Raw genomic sequence first — 22,235 nt, forward strand, 5'->3', positions numbered from 1 at the left:
GACATCTGCCAATAGCTCAGAATTAACTGGGTGGGGACCGTTTGCCCAGGACACAAACAGTTGCTGTCATGGTTCCGGCACGGACTTCAGACTAGAGCCTGGGACCTGCCCCTCAACCCCACTGGGCAGACGAGTCCCTTCTAAGCAGCTGGTTCTTCCCCAAGGTGCTGGGAACTGCAGCTGGGCTCCAAATACCCTTGAACCGCTCTTGGAAAAACAAGGAAGAGAGAGAAGGCAGAAAACGAGAGTAAAAGCAGGAACAAAGAAAAGAGAAGGCAGGCAACCAGCTCGGTGACGATACTCATTCCTTTATTATCGACTGTGTTAATTTGAACAGGGCTGGGCTGCAGGTGCATTTCAGCTCAACAGAGAGGCCTCATCTGAAGCCAAGGAGACAGACGGTAATGTTTTTTATATATATTTATATATTACATATGTCCTGTATAGCCATATGTATAGTGACAAGAATGAGCCACTGCGTTAACTGTTGTCCTAAATAAAGACCATAGCAACAGACATGGAAATTTGGTCCCAGTCAAGGCCCTTACTTTGTCAATCAAATGTCTGATACATCAAAAGGGAAGGAGAGAGACAGAGAGACTGAGATCCAACCACCCCGGTGGCCCTGTTCCCAGCATGTCTTACACTGAGTGTTGAGTGTCCCCTGTGGAGGTAAACACACACACACACACACACACACACACACACAAACACACACACGTACACAAAACTGCGGGCAGGAGCTCCTCGTCCGACACACCTAGGGCCCAGCCCTCAGACTGGGGTTGGTGAGACTGGGTATTTTGTGCTATAAGACTGTGAGGGTCAAGTGACCAGACAATGCGAAGTCGATGTGTCCAAGTGATGAATGGGGTGACACGTGCTGTTTCATCTACAAACAAGAAAGAGGTCAGTGGGAGAGGCTACTCAACGTAGGCATGGAGGTCCCCCTGTGCCCAGGCCACCTGGGGCATTTCTACACACAATTCCCATCCCAGACACAGCCAAACCTCTGATCTGAATCCTGAGTCTCAAATAATCTCTTGGGCTCTGATGAAAAATGGCATTTCCTTGAAGGACAGGAGCAAATGGCAATTGAGTTGCCAAACCAGCTAGTCCGGTAATTACAGCAGAAATGACAGCATCATTGGATTAAACCAAACCATAGCTTGGTCCTTACAGCAGAACTTGAACTGTATAAGAAGGGTTCACTTCCTGATGGAAAGAGAAGAACCAGGTAATCAGCCTCCACACCCCACCACCTTCCCCTCACCCAATTTCAAGCAGCTCGGTCGGTTTCATGCTGTTCTCCCGATGACTAAAATCCTCAAATTCTGGGAACTAGAGACTCCCCCTGTTAGGGCATTTTGAAATCTTAAACCACTTGTTTCTTTCATGATTGCCTCTTCACTCCTCCACCAAAATACACACTTAAAAAGTAAATGAATGAAAATTAATCTCTCTCTCTCTCTCTCGTTGTTTTGGTTTTTTTTTTTTTTTTTTTTTTTTGGTAGAAATTTACTTATTATTTGAGATAACCTGGAGACATCTTGGTATGTCACAAAGGGAGGCGAGGAGTACTTCCCCAGGGACCAATTTATACAATGCCAAAGAAAAAGGATCAGTTTTCAACAAAATAGTGCTCAACAAATGTGATGCAGAAACAGGAGTAATAGGCAAGGTTGATAAATTGTGCCTGGGTCCCTGTCTCCTGTGATAAATGAAGGGGGAAGCAACAGATTCCAATACCTTTGTTTAGCCAGGGGGAGAATGACATTGATCGCTCCCACTATGAACTGGGATCCAGGCAGCTGCGGAGGAAAGTGACCAAAGCAGGAAGGAGCAGCGTCTCAAAAACGGGGTGTTGGCTTGATCACTCGTTGACCCCAGTTACTTCTCAGAGGGAACAGAAACAAAGGGACTCAGAGAAGGGACTTCCTTTGATGACTGTCCATGTTGTCCCATTACCGTTTCATTTCCTGCAGGTCCTGAGCAGGCAGCAACTGGTTGGTTCACAATTCCCATCCAAGGGTTGGGAAGGTGGCCAGGAAGCAGAGTTTGGTAAGCCATGAGTTCTTGCCAAAGCCAAAGAGCATGGCTGTGTCGGTGAGGTCACATAAGTCCTTGAAAAGGAGCCCAAGAGGCCAACAGAGGTTGTCTGAGGTCCAGACGCTTGAGTGCAGGGCTCTTTTCCCTGGGAGCATCGGCCTGACACTGTCAGGACATGTCTTGTCCTTTGTGGACATCTAGCATTTTTCTAGTCCCAGAAAGTGTTTAAGAACTGCTCACCGTCGGCATAGGAGGAGATGGAGATTATGGAGAGAGACAGGTAGAAAAAGTACTCTCTTCTCAGGCACTGGCTACCTTCCCTTCTGGGAGCAGCTGACAGGGAGGAGCTTGAGGTCTGACATGGCGGGGGTCTAAAGTCAGAAGGAAAGGAGGCTATGCAGTGGCCACGGCAGGCTCAGGTGAAGGCATCTCCCCCCACAGCTGAGCTCCACAAATAAATAACATTAATTAAATAAAGGAGGCTAAGATGAGCAGGCAGAGACGCGGTCTGCCAGATGCTCACCCCCTCACACACACGCGCACACACATGCACACACACGCACGCACACTGAGCGTCAGGTGAGATGATCCAGGCTTGGCTCCCCAGCCCAGGAGGCTCTTGGATGGGCAGCCTGACTGAAGGTTGTCACTCATGGTCTAGCACTGTTGTGGGGTGCAGAGCAGCGGAGGCCAGTGAGGCGTGTGTGGTAGAGGGTGGAGGCCGCTGAGGACTCTGGCACCTGCAGAAGGTAGGGGTGAGGTAGGTGAATGGGGAGGTTGGGGAAGGGCAGGAAACAGAAAAGTGAGGACTTGCCTTTTCCTCATCCTGTTGCTGTAGGAGCTCCCCCCACCCCCGCCCCCCCGCCCCAGGGCTCCAGTTATCACCCTCCCTTAATGCCCTTCAGGTACAACCCAAACCCTCTTCAGCCTCAACCAGCCCACGTGGTTTCCATGCCTCCTAAGTCCACTGCCCACCCTGACCATAGCGGTACTGACCAGGACCTGGACTTCCGAACTTTAGATGTGGAGGGTCTTTCCAGAAAGCTGTCCAACCGCATAAGCCGCTCCATGTGTAGTGCACGGGGGTCTTGTTCTTGGTCATGAGAGAAGTCCATCTCAAAGACAGCTGGAGGGGACACATCCAGCTCCAGAAACATTATGTTTTCAGCCTGTGGTGGGAACATCAGACCAGACGTGAGCAGCGGCCCTGATGATCGGATCCCTCAGGCACTCAGTAAATACTGGGTGTAGCGAAGGTGATGAGGTACGTAGAGCACGCCAGGGTTATGAGCATCCCTCCCTTGGACCCTCTCTCCTCCCGCCCCTTCTATTTCCCAGCTTCTTACCCTGTACCTGGGGTGGGACCCCATTGCCATAGCAACCCGAGCATACTGGCTGATAGGCCTCTTGTAGCCCACGGCTGACGTTGGCCGTTTCTTCATTTGGCTGTTATTGCTGTGGGGAAGAGGCTATATTAGAATGGGTTTCTTTTGAACATGGGGAAAATGACATCATGAAGAATTAAGTATCATTCAAGTAGGCAGGAAACTCCGCAGACCGTGGTTCACAGGAATTTTCTTCTCATTGTTCTAATACAGCTGGACAACTAAACGCTATCAAAACACAGGAAAGCATAGATTTCTTTACTCTTGTGTTTTTCAGTTCTTTTTTTCCCCCCACAGTAAAGAAGGTTTGATTAAGGGCTAGAATGAAGAAAGCAAATCCAGTCTTCTTTCAGCTCTCAGCTTCATATGCTGATTTCACACATTATGCAAAACCGTTGATGATTAGTTGTTCTGGTTTTCATTTTTCTTCTTAGGAGTTTGTACAAAAAAATGATTAAAAAAAATCAGGCTTGAAATGCAAGGGTCCCAAAATAGCCTAAACAATCCTGGAAAAGAACAAAGTTGGAAGACTTACACGTCCCAGTTTTAGAACTTATTACAGGGTGCCTATTACAGGATGGCTCTGTTAAGCATCTGACTTTGGCTCAGGGCATGATCTCCCAGTTCGTGAGTTCAAGTCCCACTTTGGATGAGTTCAAGCCCTGCTTCGGGTAAAACATGAACCCCGCTTTGGGTGAGTCTCACTTCACACTCTCTCCCTCCTTCCCTCTGCCCCTCCTGGGATTCTCTTTCTCTGTCCCTCGCTCATTTGCACCTTCTCTCTCTCTCTCTCTCTCTCTCTCTGTCAAAAAAAAAAAAAAAGAACTTATTACAAAGCTACAGTAATCAAGGCTGTGTGGTACTAGCATAAGGACAGACATATAGACCAATGGAAAAGAATTGAGAATCTAGAGACAAATCCTTATATTTGCAATCAATTGATTTTCTGTCAGGGTACCAACTGAACCACGCACGCACCCCCAAGTTTTTGTTTTTTAATGTTTACTTATCTTTGAGAGAGCGAGAGGGAAAGAGCTAGAGCTCAAGGGGGGGTGGGGCAGAGAGAGAGGGAGACACAGAATCCGAAGCAGGCTCCAGGCTCTGAGCTGTCAGCACTGAGCCGCAGGATCATGACCTGAGCTGAAGTCTGATGCTTAACCGACTGATGCTTAACCACCCAGGCGCCCCTGTTTTGTTTTTAAAGAAACGTGTTTGCATGCTTAGAAAAACGTCTGGGTATTCAACAAAATGCTACTAGTTACTATCTTGGGATGGTGTCATCATAGATGACTTTTATTATCTTTATGCCTTTCTGAAAAATCTGAACTTTACAATGAAAATGTATAACTTTATATCTAAATATCTCAGACATTCAGAAAAGTGTAGAAAATAACATATACGTATGCTTACCATCCAGCTTTGTCAAATCATTTAACACTTTGTTATACTTAAACTAAATCTTTTTTTAAAGAAATAAAATGTAGGGGCACCCGGGTGGTTCAGTCAGTTAAGCATCCAACTCTTGATTTCAGCTCAGGTCATGATCTCCAGATTTGTGAGATCAAGCCCCATGTCAGTGCAGAGTCTGCTTGGGATTCTCTCTCTCTCAAAATAAATAAATAAGCTTAAAAAAGGCAAGAAAATGTAGACAGTTTTAAGACTCCTATTTCTCTCTCCCTTGAGTTACTCTCTTGAATTCGGTGCTCACTAATGCCATTCCTGTTTTTATTGTTATTTTTATATGTGGCTATTCATAAACAATTAAATGGGTATTTGTATGCCTATTTCTAAAATTTGAACTGTGTGGTGAACATACCACGTTTTTGTGTGCTCAACTTTTTAAGATTTATCCATGCACCTCTAGATTAGATTATTAAAGTTTACTTATTCGACTATTTTAAGGTTGCAATAGGTCATCATATGTGTGTGTGTGTTTGTGTATAAAATACATATTCTTTTGATGGACATCTAGGTTGATTTTTTTTTTTTATCTACTATACACAGTGCCGTTGTGAACATTTCTGTACAGGTATCTTCGAGTACATATTCAGAAACTTCCCTGGGGTATACCAAGGAATGGAATGGTTCCGTTGTAGGGTATGTGCATTTTCAACTTTACTAGATATTGCCGTATTGCTTTCCAAAGTGGTTATACGTGAAAGCTTCCATTGCTCTATATCCTAGCCAAATCACAGCATGTCAGGCTTCTTACTTTCAGCAGTTTGATGAGTGTGGTGTATTACTTTTATTATTCAAAACAAAGAAACGAAGATAGGAAAGAAATCAAGAAAAGTATTTCCATTAAAATAAAATAACACAGATTTTGGAGTAAGACATATCTGAGTTTGAATGTTGGCTCTGCCCTTAAAGCTGCATTACCTTGGGAAGTAGCTTAATACCCCTGAGGCTCAGCTATCTCGTTTTTTCTTTAAATTTTTTTAATGTTTATTTATTTTTGAGAGAAAGAGAGAGAGAGAGAGAGAGAGAGAGAGAGAGGGAGTGGGGGAGGGGCAGAAAGAGAGGGAGACACAGAGTCTGAAGCAGGCTCCAGGCTCTGAGCTGGTAGCACAGAGCCCCATGCGGGGCTCAAACTCTCGAACTGTGATATCGGACCTGAGCCAAAGTCGGACGCTTAACCGACTGAGCCACCAGGCGCCCCGGCTCAGCTAGCTCTTGCCTGTCCCCCAGAACTGCTGAGATTAAGCGCGATAAGGATTTAGCATAGCTCACAGCAAGGGCTCAACTCATGGCAGCTGTGATGATGATTTATTCTCAATTCTACTTGCTAATTTCAAGCAGGGATACAAACGAGCCATGAAAAAAAAAGCCAAAAGGCAGACAGAAGACAGAGGAGGAGAAGAAACAGGCCGAGTAATTCACAGATAGGACATCCTGTCCTTGGAGCTGACAGCACCGGGCCCGCCCTTCTGCGGCAGAGGGTGAGGGGATATGGCATTCTTGTGGTTCATTTTAGCAAGCCTATAAGGGAGTGCGGGACCCCACTTTAAGGAGGAAAACAGGTAAGCCTGAAAGCACAGAAGCCCCAGCTCGCTCAGCAGCTGCATAACCCCGGGGAGCAGGGAGGCTGTGCCCGTGGGCAGCCGAGCCCACAACTCAAGGGGAGGGGGGGAAATTAGTAACATAACCACTTAGCATTTATAAGGTGCATCTGCACATCCCATCTGAACTCTGCAGTCATCTCCCGAGGTGTAGACAGGGCAGACAAGGAGCCTGAGGCTCAGACAAGCAAAATGCCTTTTGTGCCTAAGGTCAAACAATTAGTAAGAGACTCCGAACTGGACCTTGCCAAACTCTCTTTTTAGGATGCTGTACTGTTTCTAGGAGAACACCCGGAGCAGGCTGGGGCGGAGTGCGCCCTGAAGGCTGCAGGCTCTGGGAATGGGACAGGGGGACAGGGCTGGGCGAGCGGAGCAGTGCATCGTGTGAGCTGGCAGCCTGACCCAATAAAGATGCCAGCGCTATTCTGGGTGACATGCGGGAAGAGGGGGCTGGGGGAGGGGAGTCTGTAATTGGGACACCAAACTTCCCATCTACGCCCTCTTCTGCCCCAGGCCTACTTTCCATGATTGATCCCTCTCTAGTAAGCAGGTTGTGGTTGACAGCCCAGAGCGGGAGGCCTGGCTCTGTATGTATCCGCCCCTCCTGACAGAGACCCACAATCACTCTATGCCGGACAGATCCTAAGAGTTCTCATATGACCCTCCCTCTCAATGGCTGCCATCACAGTATTTTCCCCTTAATATTAAAATCTCATCGCTCAGCTCTGTCTTAGGGACTGACCCCAATCTCCTTATCAGCTGTCTCAGCATACACACGCATACACACACACACACACACACACACACACACACACACACACACCTTTTCCTGTTCTGTTCTGAAAACTGGCATCCAACATCATAGGGTGAGTTTTCCTTCTGGGTCTTTCCCAATCACCTGCCACAGCAAACCCGACTTGTCTCCGCAATCTGGTCCCTCTGTCCTCACAGGCCAGCTCTCCACTCTGCCTAGCCTGCCTGGGGAGGCCGGAACTTCTCCCTGTTTCAGATTCAACTCCGATGTCACAGACCTGTGAATAAATCTAGGGACTCAACCCAGAGCCGAGAATGTTCTTACTGAGGTAAACTTTGCCTCTGTAATGAAACCTGTTTAACTATCCGGATTCTATTTAGAGCAAGGAATGCTCTCTCTCTAAACTTGGAGAGCGCCCGAATATAAAATCAAATTCTAAAACAAAAACAGCAAGGGGCACGTGGGTAGCTCAGTCAGTTGAGCGTCTGACTTTGGCTCAGGTCATGATCTTGCTGTCCGTGAGTTCAAGCCCTGAGTCCGGCTCTGTGCTGACAGCTCCCAGCCCGGAGCCTGCTTCAGATTCTGTATCTCCCTCGCTCTCTGCCCCTCCCCCACTCACGCTCTGTCTCTCAAAGATAAATAAATGTTAAAAAAAAATTTTTTAAACAAAAACAGCAAACCAAACTGCCCTCCTGCGGCCCTTCTAAGGGATGAAGGCAAACTGGCTTTTCTGGAGTCCCTGTAATTATAATATCGGCTTATTGATATGATTATTGATTACATATTTATTGATCATCTCCTCTGGGGCTTGGAGCCCCTCCCCCCATATTACCTCATTTCAACCTCAATAATCCTGCAGGGCGATTTACTATCTTGACTTTACAGGTGAAGAAATTTGAGTTCAGAGAGGTTAAAAAAACCTTTTCCAGGCCACAAGTGGCAGAGCAGGGACTAGAATTCAGTATGTTCTAAACCCAAAATCTAGTCTCTTTCTGCTGCACCATGGTGCCTTTGAAAAGACTCTCTGGTGGGGCACCTGGGTGGCTCAGTCGGTTGACCGTCCGACTTCGGCTCAGGTCATGATCTCACAGTTTGTGGGTTCGAGCCCCGCATCAGGCTCTGTGCTGACCACTTGCTCAGAGCCTAGAGCCTGCTTCAGATTCTGTGTCTCCTTCTCTCCCTGCCCCTCCCTGGCTCACACTTTGTCTCACTCTGTTTCTCAAAAATGAATAAATGCTAAAAAAAACAAATGAAAAGACTCTCTGGTGGCTGGGGTCGCAAAGGCCCAAGAACTAAAGTTACAAATAGAATTGTGTGACTATAAACCAATGGTTCTGGACGTTGTCAAATACAGACCCTTAGAGGACAATTTTGTATCCATACAATTAAAAATAAAGTCCATTATGAGAAACTAAAAATAAAAGGTCACACATGTAGAACAGTTCCTGCTGGAGCTGGTTGCAAAAATGGGTTTTCAAAGTAACTTTCATAAACATTGTGATAGTGGAAGGCACCTCACCTGTGTAGCAGCTAGTGGTGGCACAGAGATCGTGAAGAAAAAAGAAAAAGGGGGGGTTTTCCCAAAAGAACTTGATATGGGCGCGTTTCAAGAGTTGCCTGGAGTAACACCTTTTAAAGGCACTGGGAAGGGCATGTAGGGGCAAATGCTTGTAGCTGGAGGACGAGGAGGAAAACCATTTTTCCAACCAAAGCCTTCTTTTCTCTTAAAAAAAAAATTTTTTTTTTAAATGTTTATTTATTTTTGAGAGAGAGAGAGAGAGACAGAGCATGAGCAGGGGAGGAGCAGAGAGACAGGGAGACCCAGAATCCGAAACAGGCTCCAGGCTCTGAGCTGTCAGCACAGAGCCTGACGCGGGGTTCAAACTCACAAACCGTGAGATCATGACCTGAGCCGAAGCTGGACGCTCGACGCTCAACCGACTGAGCCACCCAGGCACCCCTTTTTTTAAAAAAGTTTTTTTTTTTTAATTTTTTTCAACATTTATTTATTTTTGGGACAGAGAGAGACAGAGCATGAACGGGGGACGGGCAGAGAGAGAGGGAGACACAGAATCGGAAACAGGGTCCAGGCTCTGAGCCATCAGCCCAGAGCCCGACGCGGGGCTCGAACTCACGGACCGCGAGATCGTGACCTGGCTGAAGTCGGACGCTTAACCGACTGCACCACCCAGGCGCCCCTAAAAAAGTTTTATTTAAGTAATCTCTATACTCAACGTGGGGCTAGAACTCAAGAGTCGCATGCTCTTCTGACTGAGCCAACCAGGCACCCCTCCCCAACAAAAGTTTTCTAAAGGGACAACATGACTTCAGGTAATTTCTTTCCAACAACGCTTTTTTTTTTTTTTTTTTTTTGCTCTTCCTGTGAGTGGCCTTCAGTGTTTTTCATCCCTAGAGTACCAACATAAAGCAAAATATTCCACATGTGAATTGAGCAAAAGGAACAACGCCCTGATTAAATAGGCTTTGGGAAAAGAGTTTTTCAGCCCTGCTGAAATGACGCTGCAAATAGTGAGACCCGGTGCCCCCCTTCCTCCCAGGGAGGCAGCTTCTTCCGCGCCCCACCCTCAGTTTTGCACTGCGAAATGAGGGGTTTGGGGCAGACAGGGTGAGGTCCTGATGAGCAACGCTTGCACCATGATGCTACCCTGTGGCTCTCTGTGCTGAGTCAGAATCGCAACTAGGATTCCAGTTATGAGGGAATTGTTTTTGCTTTATTTTAAAGCACCAACTGCTGCTAAAAAAAAAAAAAAAAAAAAAAAAAAGAGTAAATAAAAAAATTGTTTCATATAAACACATCCTTGATCTGTTTTTTACTTTTGTAATTTCTGTGATTTTTTTTTAATTTTTTTTTTTTTAACGTTTATTTATTTTTTTGGGACAGAGAGAGACAGAGCATGAACGGGGGAGGGGCAGAGAGAGAGGGAGACACAGAATCAGAAACAGGGTCCAGGCTCTGAGCCATCAGCCCAGAGCCCGACGCGGGGCTCGAACTCACGGACCACGAGATCGTGACCTGGCTGAAGTCGGACGCTTAACCGACTGCGCCACCCAGGCGCCCCTGTAATTTCTGTGATTTTTTAAAAAGTTTTGAGGTAAACGCACAGCAAAATGGTTAGCAAATAACATTTTAAAAAGGAAAAAATTTTTTAGTAATTCAGAATGGCATATAGTTGATCACTTGGCATTTACTTATTTACTTTTAATTTTTATTAATTTTGAGAGAGAGAGAGAGAGAGAGAGAGAGAGAGAGCTGTCAGCACAGAGCCTGATACAGGGTTTTAACTCATGAAACACGAACTCATGAAATGCAAGATCACGACCTGAGCCCAAGTCAGACACTTAACCGACTGAGCCACCCAGGCTCCCCCCTGGTATTTATTAACAATTTCTTTTTTTTTTTTTTTTTGAAGTAGGCTCAATGCCCAGCGTGGAACTCAATGCAGGGCTTGAACTCAGGACCCTAAGATCAGGAGCCGGATGCTTAACTGACTGAACCACCCCAGTTCCCCTAATAAAATTTTTTGAAGTAATTTATTTATTGGAGTTTTTTCTTAGAGAAATCTATAATTGTTTATTTATTCTTTTAAGTTTATTTATTTTGCAAGAGAGAGAGAACAAGCAGGGGGAGGGGCAGAGAGAGCGGGAGAGAGAGAGAGACAGAATCCTAAGCAGACTGCACTGACAGTATGGAGCTTGATGCCGGGCTTGAATTCACAAACCATGAGATCATGACCTGAACCAAAATCAAGAGTCAGATGCTTAACCAACTGAGCCACCCAGGTGCCAAATCTATAATTGTTTATATCCTTTGTATTTTAAGTACAGTAGAGATTATGAAGATGTCATTATTGCCTTAATACCTTTTATCCTTACCCAGATATATTTTAGTATTTTTATATAAAATACATACTTTGTATGTATTCTGAGCAGGTTATACACATTCTGTATAAAATAACATGGTTAAGGTGTGAACATACTTAACCATTATTTTGAAAAAGCTTGTGAATGTATTTCTTTTTTTTTAATGTTTGTTTATTTTTGAGACAGAGAGAGACAAAGCACAAGTGGGGGAGGGGCAGAGAGAGAGGGAGACACAGAATCCGAAGCAGGTTCCAGGCTATGAGCTGTCAGCACAAAGCCCAACACGGGGCTCGAACCCACAAACTGTGAGATCATGACCTGAGTTGAAGTCAGACGCTTACCGACCGAGCCACCTTTCTTTTTAATAGTTATTACTAGCATCTATTTTTAAAAAGTATTTAAAGAAAAAAAAAGTATTTAAAGCACTTAAAAAAAATTTTTTTTAATTTATTTTGAGAGAGAGAGAGTGCAAGTGGGGAGGAGCAGAGAGAGAGGGAGAGAGAGAATCCCAAGCAGGCTCTATGCTCTCAGTGCAGAACCCAATGTGGGGCTTGAACTCGTGAACTGTGAGATCATGACCTGAGCTGAAGTCAAGAGCTGAAGGCTTAACCAACTAAGCCACCCAGGTGCCCCTTAAGATAGCTTTTTTAATTAAAAAAAAAATCTATGAATGATTTTTCAGTGTATACAAACTATTCTGAAAAATGAATAAACTCCTCTGAAGCATGAAATTACAAAAGTCCAATCAAGATCCTTTCTGGTCGAGATTAAAGGAGACCAACGAGGCACTGCCTTTAAATGCCATGTCCCAGCTCAGGTAGGGAGGCAGAAAATTGCCCTCAAGGACACTATTGGGATAAGTGGCTAAGACTGAATATTGCCTACATAATAGTATTGTGCCAGTATAAGATTTCCTGGATTTGATCACTATATTGTGGTTATGTAAGAATGTGCTCATTCTTAGAGAATACAGCTAAGGGGTCAAGATGTCTGCAACTTAATCTCAAATGGTTAGGGGATGGGGAATAAAGCAAGAGGTGGCAAAATATTAACATTTGGTAATTTTGATGAAAGATATTAAGGGAATTCTTTGCACCGTTCTTGCAATGCTTATTTTTCAAAATAAAAAGGTAATAAACACATGACTTCTCAGAGCCTCTCATCCCATCTCTATTTAATGTAAAGAAATTCCCCCACCTGCAAACTTTCAATTCAGGAACCTGTCCAAGCACAAAAATCAGTCACCCTACAGACCAGAAGCCTCATCAGCATCTGCCTCCAGCAGAGGGCACTGGAGTTGTGGCTTTCAAGTGGGGCTTCCTTGCAGAATCACCTGGAAGCTTCGGAAAAAATTTTAAGTCCTTGGGATCCACCCAAGACAGACTGACTGACTATCTATCTATCTATCTATCTATCTGTCATCCAAGACCTTTTAAATCAGACTCTCTGGAACCCAAATCACAGGTGAGAACCTCTGTGCTAGATGATGTACTACTATGGGTCCCTACCTAGAGTGGAAAGGTGCATTTTGAGTCCAAAGTGACACCACTGAAAAGTCTTCTACCCATAAGGGGCGCCTGGGTGGCTCAGTCAGTTAAGCAACAGCTTCGGCTTAGGTCACGATCTCATGGTTCAAGAGTTCAGGCTCCGTGTCAGGCTCTAAGCTGACAGTGTGGGGCCTTCTGGGGATTCTCTCTCCCTCTCTCTCTGCTCCTCCTCCTTCTCTCTCTCTCTCTCTCTCTCTCTCTCTCTCTCTCTCTCTCTCTCAAAATAAGTAAATAAACCTTAAAAAAAAAAAAGTAGTAAAAAAAAAAAAAAAAGACCTCTACTCATGAACTTGCCTCTTACAAAGTTGCACAGTGTCAGCCTGGGTAGGATCGGCCTTTTAGAAAGTAGACAGATTAAGTGGGCATCAGATGCCCCAGTGAGAAGCCACAGACCTCTATGGCTAGCTTCCCACTGAGCTTTGGGGAGAATGCTGCCCTATCTTGGCATTAATATTCCTGAGATAAAGACAGCAAAGAACCTCCAGGGAAGTGCTTTGGTATCCAGCCTCCTAAACACCGCTGTCTAAAGATTTTCAATCAAGGGACAGTGGTCCAGGTGAGTGAGGCAGTCCCTCTGCCAGGTTTGAAGATCATCTTCACGGCCACCAGCAGAGGGAGCCACACACACACACACACACACACACACACACACACACACACACACAGAGCCAGGGGACGCGCGCGCACGCACGCACACACACACACACACACACACACACACACACACACACACAGCCAGGAGACGTAAACTGTACCTAAGAGCTGGGCTACAAGGAAACAGGTGGAAATGCTGAATCACCACGCTGAGCTGAGTGAAACTATAAAGATTGGATCACGCCTGTATCATTTCCTGATCTGATTACTTCTCTGTATTCAGAAAATACAGACTGGACTGTGAGCTCTGTGTCGGATTTACCTTCTGTCTGGAGAGTCTAAAATACAGTAAGGCAAATATTAACTATCGTCGCTGTTTTTGGCACCCGAAAAACGAATATTCACCAAACTGACAGAATGTTATCATTCACTGGGAGTGCCAAAAGGCTGAGACGCTCTTCCTCTCCGTAGGTCCCTCATGGGGCACCCAAGGAAAACACTTTGTTTTTGGCAAAACACCCTTCCTTCATGAAGACCTCTGTGTTAGGTCTCGAGAAATCCATGCTCCATCGGAACTTTCCCCACCCTTCTCCAAATGCACAGAAGCCTCTGTCTCCCGCAGGCTCCTGGCCACCCCCAACCTGGGGTGGGCTGGCAAGTGCCTAGGCCCAGACCAGGGGGAGAGAGACTCACACTCCAGCTGGCACGAGCGGCTGGAACTTCCACTGCTCCTCCTCGCAGTCCAGGAAAAGCCGATTCATGATCTTGTTCTTCTCCTCAGGGGGGATGAAGTTCTCGATGATTAGGTACCTGGGAGCAGGAATGAGGTAGAGATGGGGAACTGGGGGGGTGGTAAGAGACCACACAGCGCATGTGAAGGTTGAAGGATTAGAAGCAAGAAGCAAAGAGGCAGAGGGAACAGAGGAGAAAGCAGAGAATTGGAGGAAGAGGGTCCCTACAGAAGTCACAGAGCTTGAAATCACTGCTTCCAATGCAAGGACTGTAAGCTCAGGGCCTGAGGGGTGACCCGTGGCCAGCACCCAGCATGCACTTTGGGGGACTGATCGTATACAGGCAGAGCAGAGGAAAGAGAAGGAAACAAGGAGAGGAGGTTGATAAGCAACTCTAGAACTTAGACCTCGTCCCCATCCCTCGACACATTCTCTTCCTAAGGGACGTGGACTCCTGGGTGAGCAGACGGCTGGAATGAGGCCTTCAGGAAGGAATTAAGCCCATCAGGGAGAGGCCAGGGAGTGAGGCACGGCCATGAGGACCAGGACCGGGAAGGGGAGGGGGCCCTACTTGAGCTTGAGCTCCCGGGTCTGCTCATTCTGTGCCTCCTCCAGGTCCTGCCGCACGCGGATGTATTCATCATGCTGGTCCTGGATCTCTGCCTTCACCGCCTGCAGCTTGGCGTAGAGCTGCGTGGAGACAGGCGCAGCTCAGAGGCTGTGCAGTGTGGCAGCGAGGGCCCTGTGACCCAGCCTGGGCCCCACCGACGCAGGCTCAGGGTCTACCAGCTGAGTTCGGGGTGAGGTCCAAGTCTGAATCTCCCTCTTGCCCCGTCACAAATCAGGGCAAGTTATTCAAAGGGCTGTCCTGTCCCTCCCAACATTAGGGCCCATTACCTGCTCCCTCTCAGCTGCTGGCAGCATTGTGGAATGTTCAAACTGAAAGGGACCCGCGAGACCTTTTAATCCAACACCCTCTTTTTTATAGAAGAGGTAACTCAGGCACAGAGACGCTCAAGGTGACACAACTAGTTAAGAGAAGAGTCAGAATCGGGACCCAAGTACACAACAGCTGGTGCAGGGTCCAGGGAGGGGAAGGGGGCCTAAGCCAGTTTGCAAGGTGACCCATCCCACTCCTGCCTCTCCAGGGGCTCTCACGAATGGGGGTGTGGAGGGCAGCACAGAGCCTGCTGTCCCACTCCTAACCCACCAAGAGCCAGGTATGTCCCTGGAAACTGCCACTGTGGCTGGGCAGCTTGGCCGGCACTGGGGCAGCCACGTTGACAACCCTCAGGGTTCTCCAGGCTCTTCCCAGAATCCGGGCCGGAGTTTGCTGTCCCTATACATGCCCTTCCCTGGCCAAGGACTTGGCAGAGTCCCGGAGAGCAGTCTCAGCCCTTCCCGTGTCCACAGGCGCCTCTGGCTCCCTTCCTGAGCTCCCCCAGGCTGTGTCTCCTCAGGTCTCCTCGACACTCCGGGCCCTGTCCCAGGCCTGGCTACCCAAATTGTGACTCACTGATGACACTGCACAGGGGAAAGTTACCCACCGCCGTGAGGATGGCAACTGGAGACTGGAAGTGAAGGCCTTCCGAGCCTCTCAAGCCCTGCCTGGCCCAGGAGCAAAGGCTCTGTTCCACTCCAGCCCCAGACCCCTGCCTTCCCCACCCCTCACCCCGGCAGCCCCGGCAAAGTAACTCGGGGCTTCAGCAGTTCAAGCCAAGTGGGGAAGGGGCCCTACGACACATACCCCTCGGGAGGGTGACCATCTTGGGGAGAGGCTGCCGGGCCCTCACACACTTTGACCCCTTCGCCTGTGGCATCTCACCTTCTTGAGTTTCTTGGTTTTGACCTCCACCTCCTGCTGCAGGGACGTGTAGGTGCCCCGGAGCTCCATGGTCTCTTCATCTCGGAGCATCATCTCCTGCTGCATTTCCCGTTCACGGCGTTTCTAGGCCAAGGCAGGGAACAGGGGCTCAGTGGGGCAGCGTGTACCGGGGAGGGCCAAGGGAGTTCAGGGGACAGGTGCATCCTGCCTCGCATGGGGTCTGGCTGCATGGTGACCACAGATGCCAGGGGGGAGAAGACAGTGTCCCATGGCCCCTGCTTCTACCCCAACCTCAGTGGAGCCTCTTTGAACCTTCTTCTTGGCTCATATAGCTGGCACATTCTAGGGGTGTCCAGCAGCTATAGATTCCCATCATACTGGCTTCCCAGCTTCCTCACCCTCTCCCCTTGCGGTGTCACCGATGACCGGAAGGACCAACAAATTGTGGTTCTTGAAGACTTCAGATGTGGTCATACAGATGGAAAAGAACGTTCGCCCTTGTGGCAGGAATTAACACCAGATGCCCCGTAGAGGCTGATGTCATGGAGAACTGCCACTTCCTCTCAGCCGTCGGCGGGCAGTGCCCCGGACACAGGCAGGCTCCTGGGCTGGTGGACCCATGGGATCCAGGGCATCGGGTCTTAGGTTCTTAGCACTGTATTCCAGGGATCTTGAGTCCATGATGGCTCACTGCCCCATGCCCTCCAGACAAGACCTCAAGGCCATGCACCCTCATGAGACCTGAAGCCCCCAGCCCTACCTGCTCCGCAATCTCCTGCCTCTTCAGCTCCAACATCTTCTGCTGCTCATTGGTGTGATCCATGATGTTCCTGCCCCCGATGAGGAGCTTGCTCTCCATGGCCTGGGGACACAGAGGGATTAGGTGAGGGGCTTTTCAAATGGCCACGGCATCACCAGCTTGAGAGGTTTGGCTTCCCTGCTCCACGGTCCTTCCGGGGGTGGACAAAAGATGTATCCCAGACAGGGCCTGTGGTCCTCACTGAGAACAAAGTTTCCCCTCCAGCCTCCTGGGCTCCAGCCCAAGGCTCCCATTGTCAAGAAGACTGTCAGGGGAGGCAAAGAGAGGGCATCTCTCGGGGAATATAGACACCTGATCTGTTTGCTTTGGATACAGATGGAAGGTTCGTTAACCATGCCTAGGAGGGACGTGCAGAAGGCATCCTAATCCTGGCTTTTGGCTGGAGCCAGTGTTCAAGAGTGGCGAGCAGAGGCTCCAGTCAACAGGCAGCCCAGCTCTTTAGCTAACTGGCTCCTGACTCAGGAAGAGGGCTCTCAACACAGGTGTAATCTTCAGCTGACACGGAAAGCAAAAGAAAAGGAAGACTCTGCAGCACTAAGGGGCAATATGAGGTTCCAGAAGCGGCATGAGTCCTGGAGAGCTCCAGAAAGACTCGGGTTCTGCCCACTAAATGCAAGGCCCTGGCCAAGTTACCCCCTTCGGCTCTCACATCCGTAACACGGGAACTGCTCTGTTCCAGGGAGGCCGACAAACATTTGCTGGGTACTGCGTGCGAGGGGCTGAACTAAGCCCCTAACAAACACCATCTCTGATCTCCATCCTCACCCTAAGAGAAAGGTGCTATTGCTTTCCCCACTGAACAAATGAAGAAACGGAGAGTAATCAGCCTGAGGTCCTGCAGCTAGTTAACAAAGAGGGAAGATTTGAACCCGCCACCCTCAGTCCGTGAGCCCCTGTGCTGGGTGAAAGCCCCCAGCCCGGTGCTAGGCACACGCCTGCCAGGGGTGCTGGTTGACTCTGAAGCTTAACTGGTCATGCATTTGTATAAACTGGGTAACCTGTGACTACATAAAATGCACTTTCATTCTTGCTAGTCAGAGGGTGCTGCCCCAGGGCACTCCAGCTGTCCTCTGATTTCATCCCAGGCTTCCCGGAAGGTTGAAATCACCTTGAGCCACCAGAAGATATTGGCTGCCTCCCCACTGGAAATTTTCCCAGTGGAACCGGTTGACCTGCTTGAGGGCTCTCAAAGCAGACGGTGCTGTCACAATGTGGGAGAAAGGAAGACCCTTTGCCACCTGTGAGAGCCCCATCACCGCGGACAAAGTGGGACAGGGGTTAAGGGTTGCTTTTGGGGGTCAGAGGTTGAGCTGTGTGAGGATGCCATTGGGCGCTGAGCAAAACCAGGCCAGTCAGAGCGGCCCCACACAGCCTCCGAAGCCAAGGGCAGGGCTGCCGCAGAGCAAGGGGCCCCGGATAGCTGCCTGTCCTCAAGGCCACACCACTGCCACCTGCTGGGCTACTGCCCCTCCCCTCCAGGCCTTGCTGTGAGTTACTATCTCACCACCCAGCCTCCCCCACCCCCGCCCCACCCCCCACCACAGGCACAAACTCAGCCTAGATTCTTCCTTCTCACCCAAGGCGGCTATCCTTTCCGTGAGTGACTCCTTAAATCTTGTGCCCCAGGCACCTTAGCTTCCTCCCCCCAGGCCCTGCCCTGAGTGCAACCCCCCACCTCCCCTACACCAAGCCAGTCATCAGACCCCTTCAAGTCTGCCTTGTTAGGGCTCGCGCCATTCCCACCTTTTCATCCTCACGACCGACACCTGCTGACTTCACTGCGGTCTCCATGACTCACCTGGGTTTTTGCCATGGACTCCTTGCTGCCTCAGTTTCCCCTTCCATCCACCCCCCGCATGACACCCAGGGGCAGTCACCAAAAACACAAGTCTGAGCCTGCCCCTCCTCTGCTGCGAAGTATTTAACAGGCCTCCATTTCTCGCAGGATAAAACCCAAGGTCGGCAGCAGCTCCCTGCCCTGCGGGCTGGCCCAGCCCCCCAGCCTCCCTGGCTGCCTACTCCCCAGGTGTGCCCTGTGCTCCAGTTCCACCCAAAGAATCTCAGCTCCTGCAGGGAACTAAGTCAAAGAAAGACAAATATCATATGATTTCACTCAGATGTGGCATTTAAGATACAAAACCGATGACCATAAGGGAAGGGAAGCAAAAATAATATAAAAACAGAGAGGGAGACAAACCACAAGAGGCTCTTAAATACAGAGAACTGAGGGCTGCCGGCGGCATGTTGGGTGGGGGGAAGGGCCGAAGGGGTGAGGGGCATCGAGGAGGACACCGGTTAGGATGAGCACTGGGTGTTATATGTAAGCGATGAATCACTAAATTTGTTTCTGAAAAACAAAGAATAAATTTATTTTTGATTAAAAAAAAAAAAAAAGGAAGAATTCCAGCTCCTGGAATGTGCTGTGCCTTTCCACGACACCGGGCTCCTCTTCCCACTCCACGTCCACCTGGAAAATCGCTCCTTATCCTGCAAGACCCACCTTGAGAACCTTGGGATGTTTTCTCTGATTCCCTCAAATCTGCACATTTCTTCCTTTGGGCCTAACTGGGACACGTCCCTACCATTTTCCCAGAATGGACCATTACTGCTGATATCCTGTCTCCCCTGTGAGCTCCTTCAGGGTAGGAATCGTGTCTTGGTGCTCGGCACATAGTAAGTGCTCAATAAATGTGTGCTGCACTGAAAGGAATCCCTGAGGTGGTCCCAGAGGGGGGTTCTAGGTCCTTTTCCTGGGCCCGCTCATCCAGAATAGAACCGGCCCTTTCTGGCAACTTCTCCTACTTCAACTGACTGGCCCACACTCACTGGTGCAGGGTGAAAGGGCAGAGCAGTGGGGTCTGAGAATCTGGGAAGCCTGGCAGGAGGGATGGGACGGGTGTGAAGAGGCAGGAAGGAGACAAGGCAGCAGTTCTGTCATATGCGGAGGAAACCCCCTCCTGCTGGGGCCATGGATAACTGATCCCTCCAAATACTGGGTAATGAGATGTTGGGGGACTTGGTGTCTGGCCTGGCTTCCCGTTCTGGAACACTCCAGCCCTGAGTCCTCGCACTTCCCGTGGTACTCTACGTGACTCTAGTGTCCTTCACTCTTTGCCACCTCATAAAGACACGACTTCTCAAACTTGGTTGCTATATTAGAGTCACTGGGGAGCCTTTCAAATTCCCACTGTGGGGCCACATCGCATTATAATCTTGGGCCCTTCGGCTCATGACCGGCCGTGAGAACTCCCAAGCCAGGTGCTCCGTGGAAGAGTCTGGTAAGGAAGGCGCGGGGCAACTGCTGATGCCCCGGCTTTCCTGATGGAGTTAAGGACGGGGACCCGGGTTGAGAGAGAACAGGACGGGGAACCAGGAGGAAGAAAACCATTATTTTCTTTGCTGGTCAGCTGTTGTTCCATATTTACTTCTCCTACTAAACCTTTAAGAATTGGGTCTTAAACTTTGATGTCTATTAGAGTCACCTGGGGAGCTTTTACTAGGGCCAGGCTACACCCCACGGTCAATCAAATTGGAAAGGGGCAGGAGAGCCAGCCATGAGGTCTGGGCATTGGTGTTTTTTCAAGGTTCATATTTAAAAATCACTGCCTTTTTTTTTAAATTAATTAATTATTTTTTTTTAATGTTTATCCTTGAGAGAAAGAGACAGAGCACAAGTGGGGGAGGGGCAGAGAGAGAGAGGGAGACACAGAATCCGAAGCAGGCTCCAGGCTCTGAGCTGTCAGCACAGAGCCCGATGCGGGACTAGAACCCATGAAATGTGAGATCATTACCTGAGCCGAAGTTGGATGCTTAACAGACTGAGCCACCCAGGGGCCCCTAAATTTATTTTGAGAGAGAGAGAGCACAAGCAGGGGAGGGACAGAGAGAGATGGAGAGAGAGAGAATCCCAAGTGGGCGCCACACCGTCAGTGCAGAGCCAGATGCAGGGCTTGAACTCAGGAACCGTGAAATCATGACCCGAGCCAGAATCAAGAGTCAGACGCTTAGCTGACTGAGTCACCCAGGCGCCCCAGAATCACTGCTTTTTGAGGTTCCCCCCAGAATCAGTATTACCGGGGGACTTGTTACAAATGCAGGATCTCAGGCCCTACACAGACCTAGTGAATCAGAATCTGCTTTGTAAGGAGATCCCCAGGTGGCCCGTGTGACATGCTTTAAGGGGCTGTTAGCACCATCATTTTCCTTACGAAAGCTCCGACAGGTTAAGTTCTCCATCCACCGTCAGTCACATCACGGCCATTAAATTTAGATGGAAAATCCAGGCCCAGGTCGGCCTGGCTCCAAAGCCCATGCTCTTTCTACTCCAGACATTCTGTTCAGTGTTTTAGGAAGCAGAACCTGCTAAGAGAAGAGCAACACGTTTCTATCAGGAGAAAATCGTGTCTGACTCATCCCCATGGTTATTCCGGTACATGGGGAAGCCAGTGGCCAGAACGTTAGAGGTTAAAATACCCCTGCCTTGGTTAAGTTAGATAGGGGGTCTGGGGTCGGTGGGGGGGGGGGGGGGTAAGGAGACAGAGAAGGGAAGTATATTCTCGTAATAGGGGGGTGGATTAGGAAAAGGAAACAGAAACAGGCATCTCTCTGGATGGAAAACTGTTCAGATGTTAAAAGACAGGACTGATCTCCACTAGAAATCACACAAGAAAGAGAGCACTGGCCAGATACCCAGCTCCACAGATGCCCCCAGAGCTTCGTAAGTGGTAACGTCCAAGAGAATTTCTAGGCCGTGTGAGCTGACAAAAAAAATGTCAGATGAGCTTCAATTACAGTTTTACATTCTGGGAAAAAGTAATCCTAGCTCTACTCATTAAATGATAGCTGTGAGCAATCAGTTATGAGTTAAAAAAAAAAAAAGTGGGGGAGGGGGGAGTAATTCTCTATTGTTCCCAGAAGACATTGGCTTAATATGCTTCCACAGCTAAAAAAGCCACTAGCATCTGGCCAGGCACCATCATGAAGGCTTTTTTGGAAACAAAACAAAAATCATTCTACCCTAATATAAAATGGTGACGCAGCTCAATCTGGAGCACTGTGTGTAGTTCCCTCACTGCGTCTCTGGGGACACGGAGAGAGTGATCTAGAGAAGGGAGCTAAAACCATCCAAGGGCTATTAAAAATTAGGACTCTTTAGTCTGCAAAGACAAAGAAAGGTTACGAGGATAGACCTGGAAACTATACGATCAAAATAGGTGTGGGGGTGCCTCTCTGGCTCAGTCGGTAGAGCATGCGACTCCTGATCTCAGGGTCGTGAGTTCGAGCCCCAGGCTGGGGCATAGAGCTTGCTTAAAAAAATTAAATAAAATATGGGGCACCTTAGTGGCTCAGTCGGTTAAGTGTCTGACTCATGATTTTGGCTCAGGTTATGATCTCTTGGTCGTGAGATCGAGCCCTGCATCAGGCTCTGTGCTACGTGCACAGCCTGCTTGGGATTCTCTCTTTCTTTCTGCCCCTCTCCCGCTCAGGCACACGTTCTCTTAAAATGATAAACATTAAAAAAGAATAATAAAATAGGGGCACCTGGGTGGCTCAGTCAGTTAAGCATCTGACCTTGGCTCAGGTCGTGAT

General features: G+C 48.6%; 1 protein-coding gene across 2 annotated transcripts in view; it reads right to left on the reverse strand.

Annotated features, from left to right (window-relative positions):
* Nucleotides 1-288: 288 nt before the first annotated feature.
* KIF3C (kinesin family member 3C) overlaps nucleotides 289-22,235 on the reverse strand; it is a 38,409-nt gene continuing 16,462 nt past the window's right edge. Inside the window, exons 2-9 of one of the 2 annotated variants that reach the window (XR_005797204.1) lie at nucleotides 16,587-16,688; nucleotides 15,827-15,949; nucleotides 14,573-14,691; nucleotides 13,964-14,080; nucleotides 3,396-3,504; nucleotides 3,046-3,218; nucleotides 1,750-2,789; nucleotides 289-892 (exon numbers count right to left, since the gene is read on the reverse strand). Coding sequence is in view for 1 of the 2 variants with exons in the window: in XM_040496247.1 (XP_040352181.1) it covers nucleotides 2,696-2,789; nucleotides 3,046-3,218; nucleotides 3,396-3,504; nucleotides 13,964-14,080; nucleotides 14,573-14,691; nucleotides 15,827-15,949; nucleotides 16,587-16,688 (837 nt within the window). In the remaining variant the exon portion in view is untranslated. Of the gene's footprint in view, nucleotides 2,790-3,045; nucleotides 3,219-3,395; nucleotides 3,505-13,963; nucleotides 14,081-14,572; nucleotides 14,692-15,826; nucleotides 15,950-16,586; nucleotides 16,689-22,235 lie in introns of both variants that reach the window. The other variant, XM_040496247.1, reaches the window with a different exon arrangement.

Source organism: Herpailurus yagouaroundi, unplaced genomic scaffold (assembly GCF_014898765.1).
Source record: "Herpailurus yagouaroundi ecotype Mexico unplaced genomic scaffold, PumYag 188, whole genome shotgun sequence".
NCBI classification, from domain to species: Eukaryota; Metazoa; Chordata; class Mammalia; order Carnivora; family Felidae; genus Herpailurus; species Herpailurus yagouaroundi.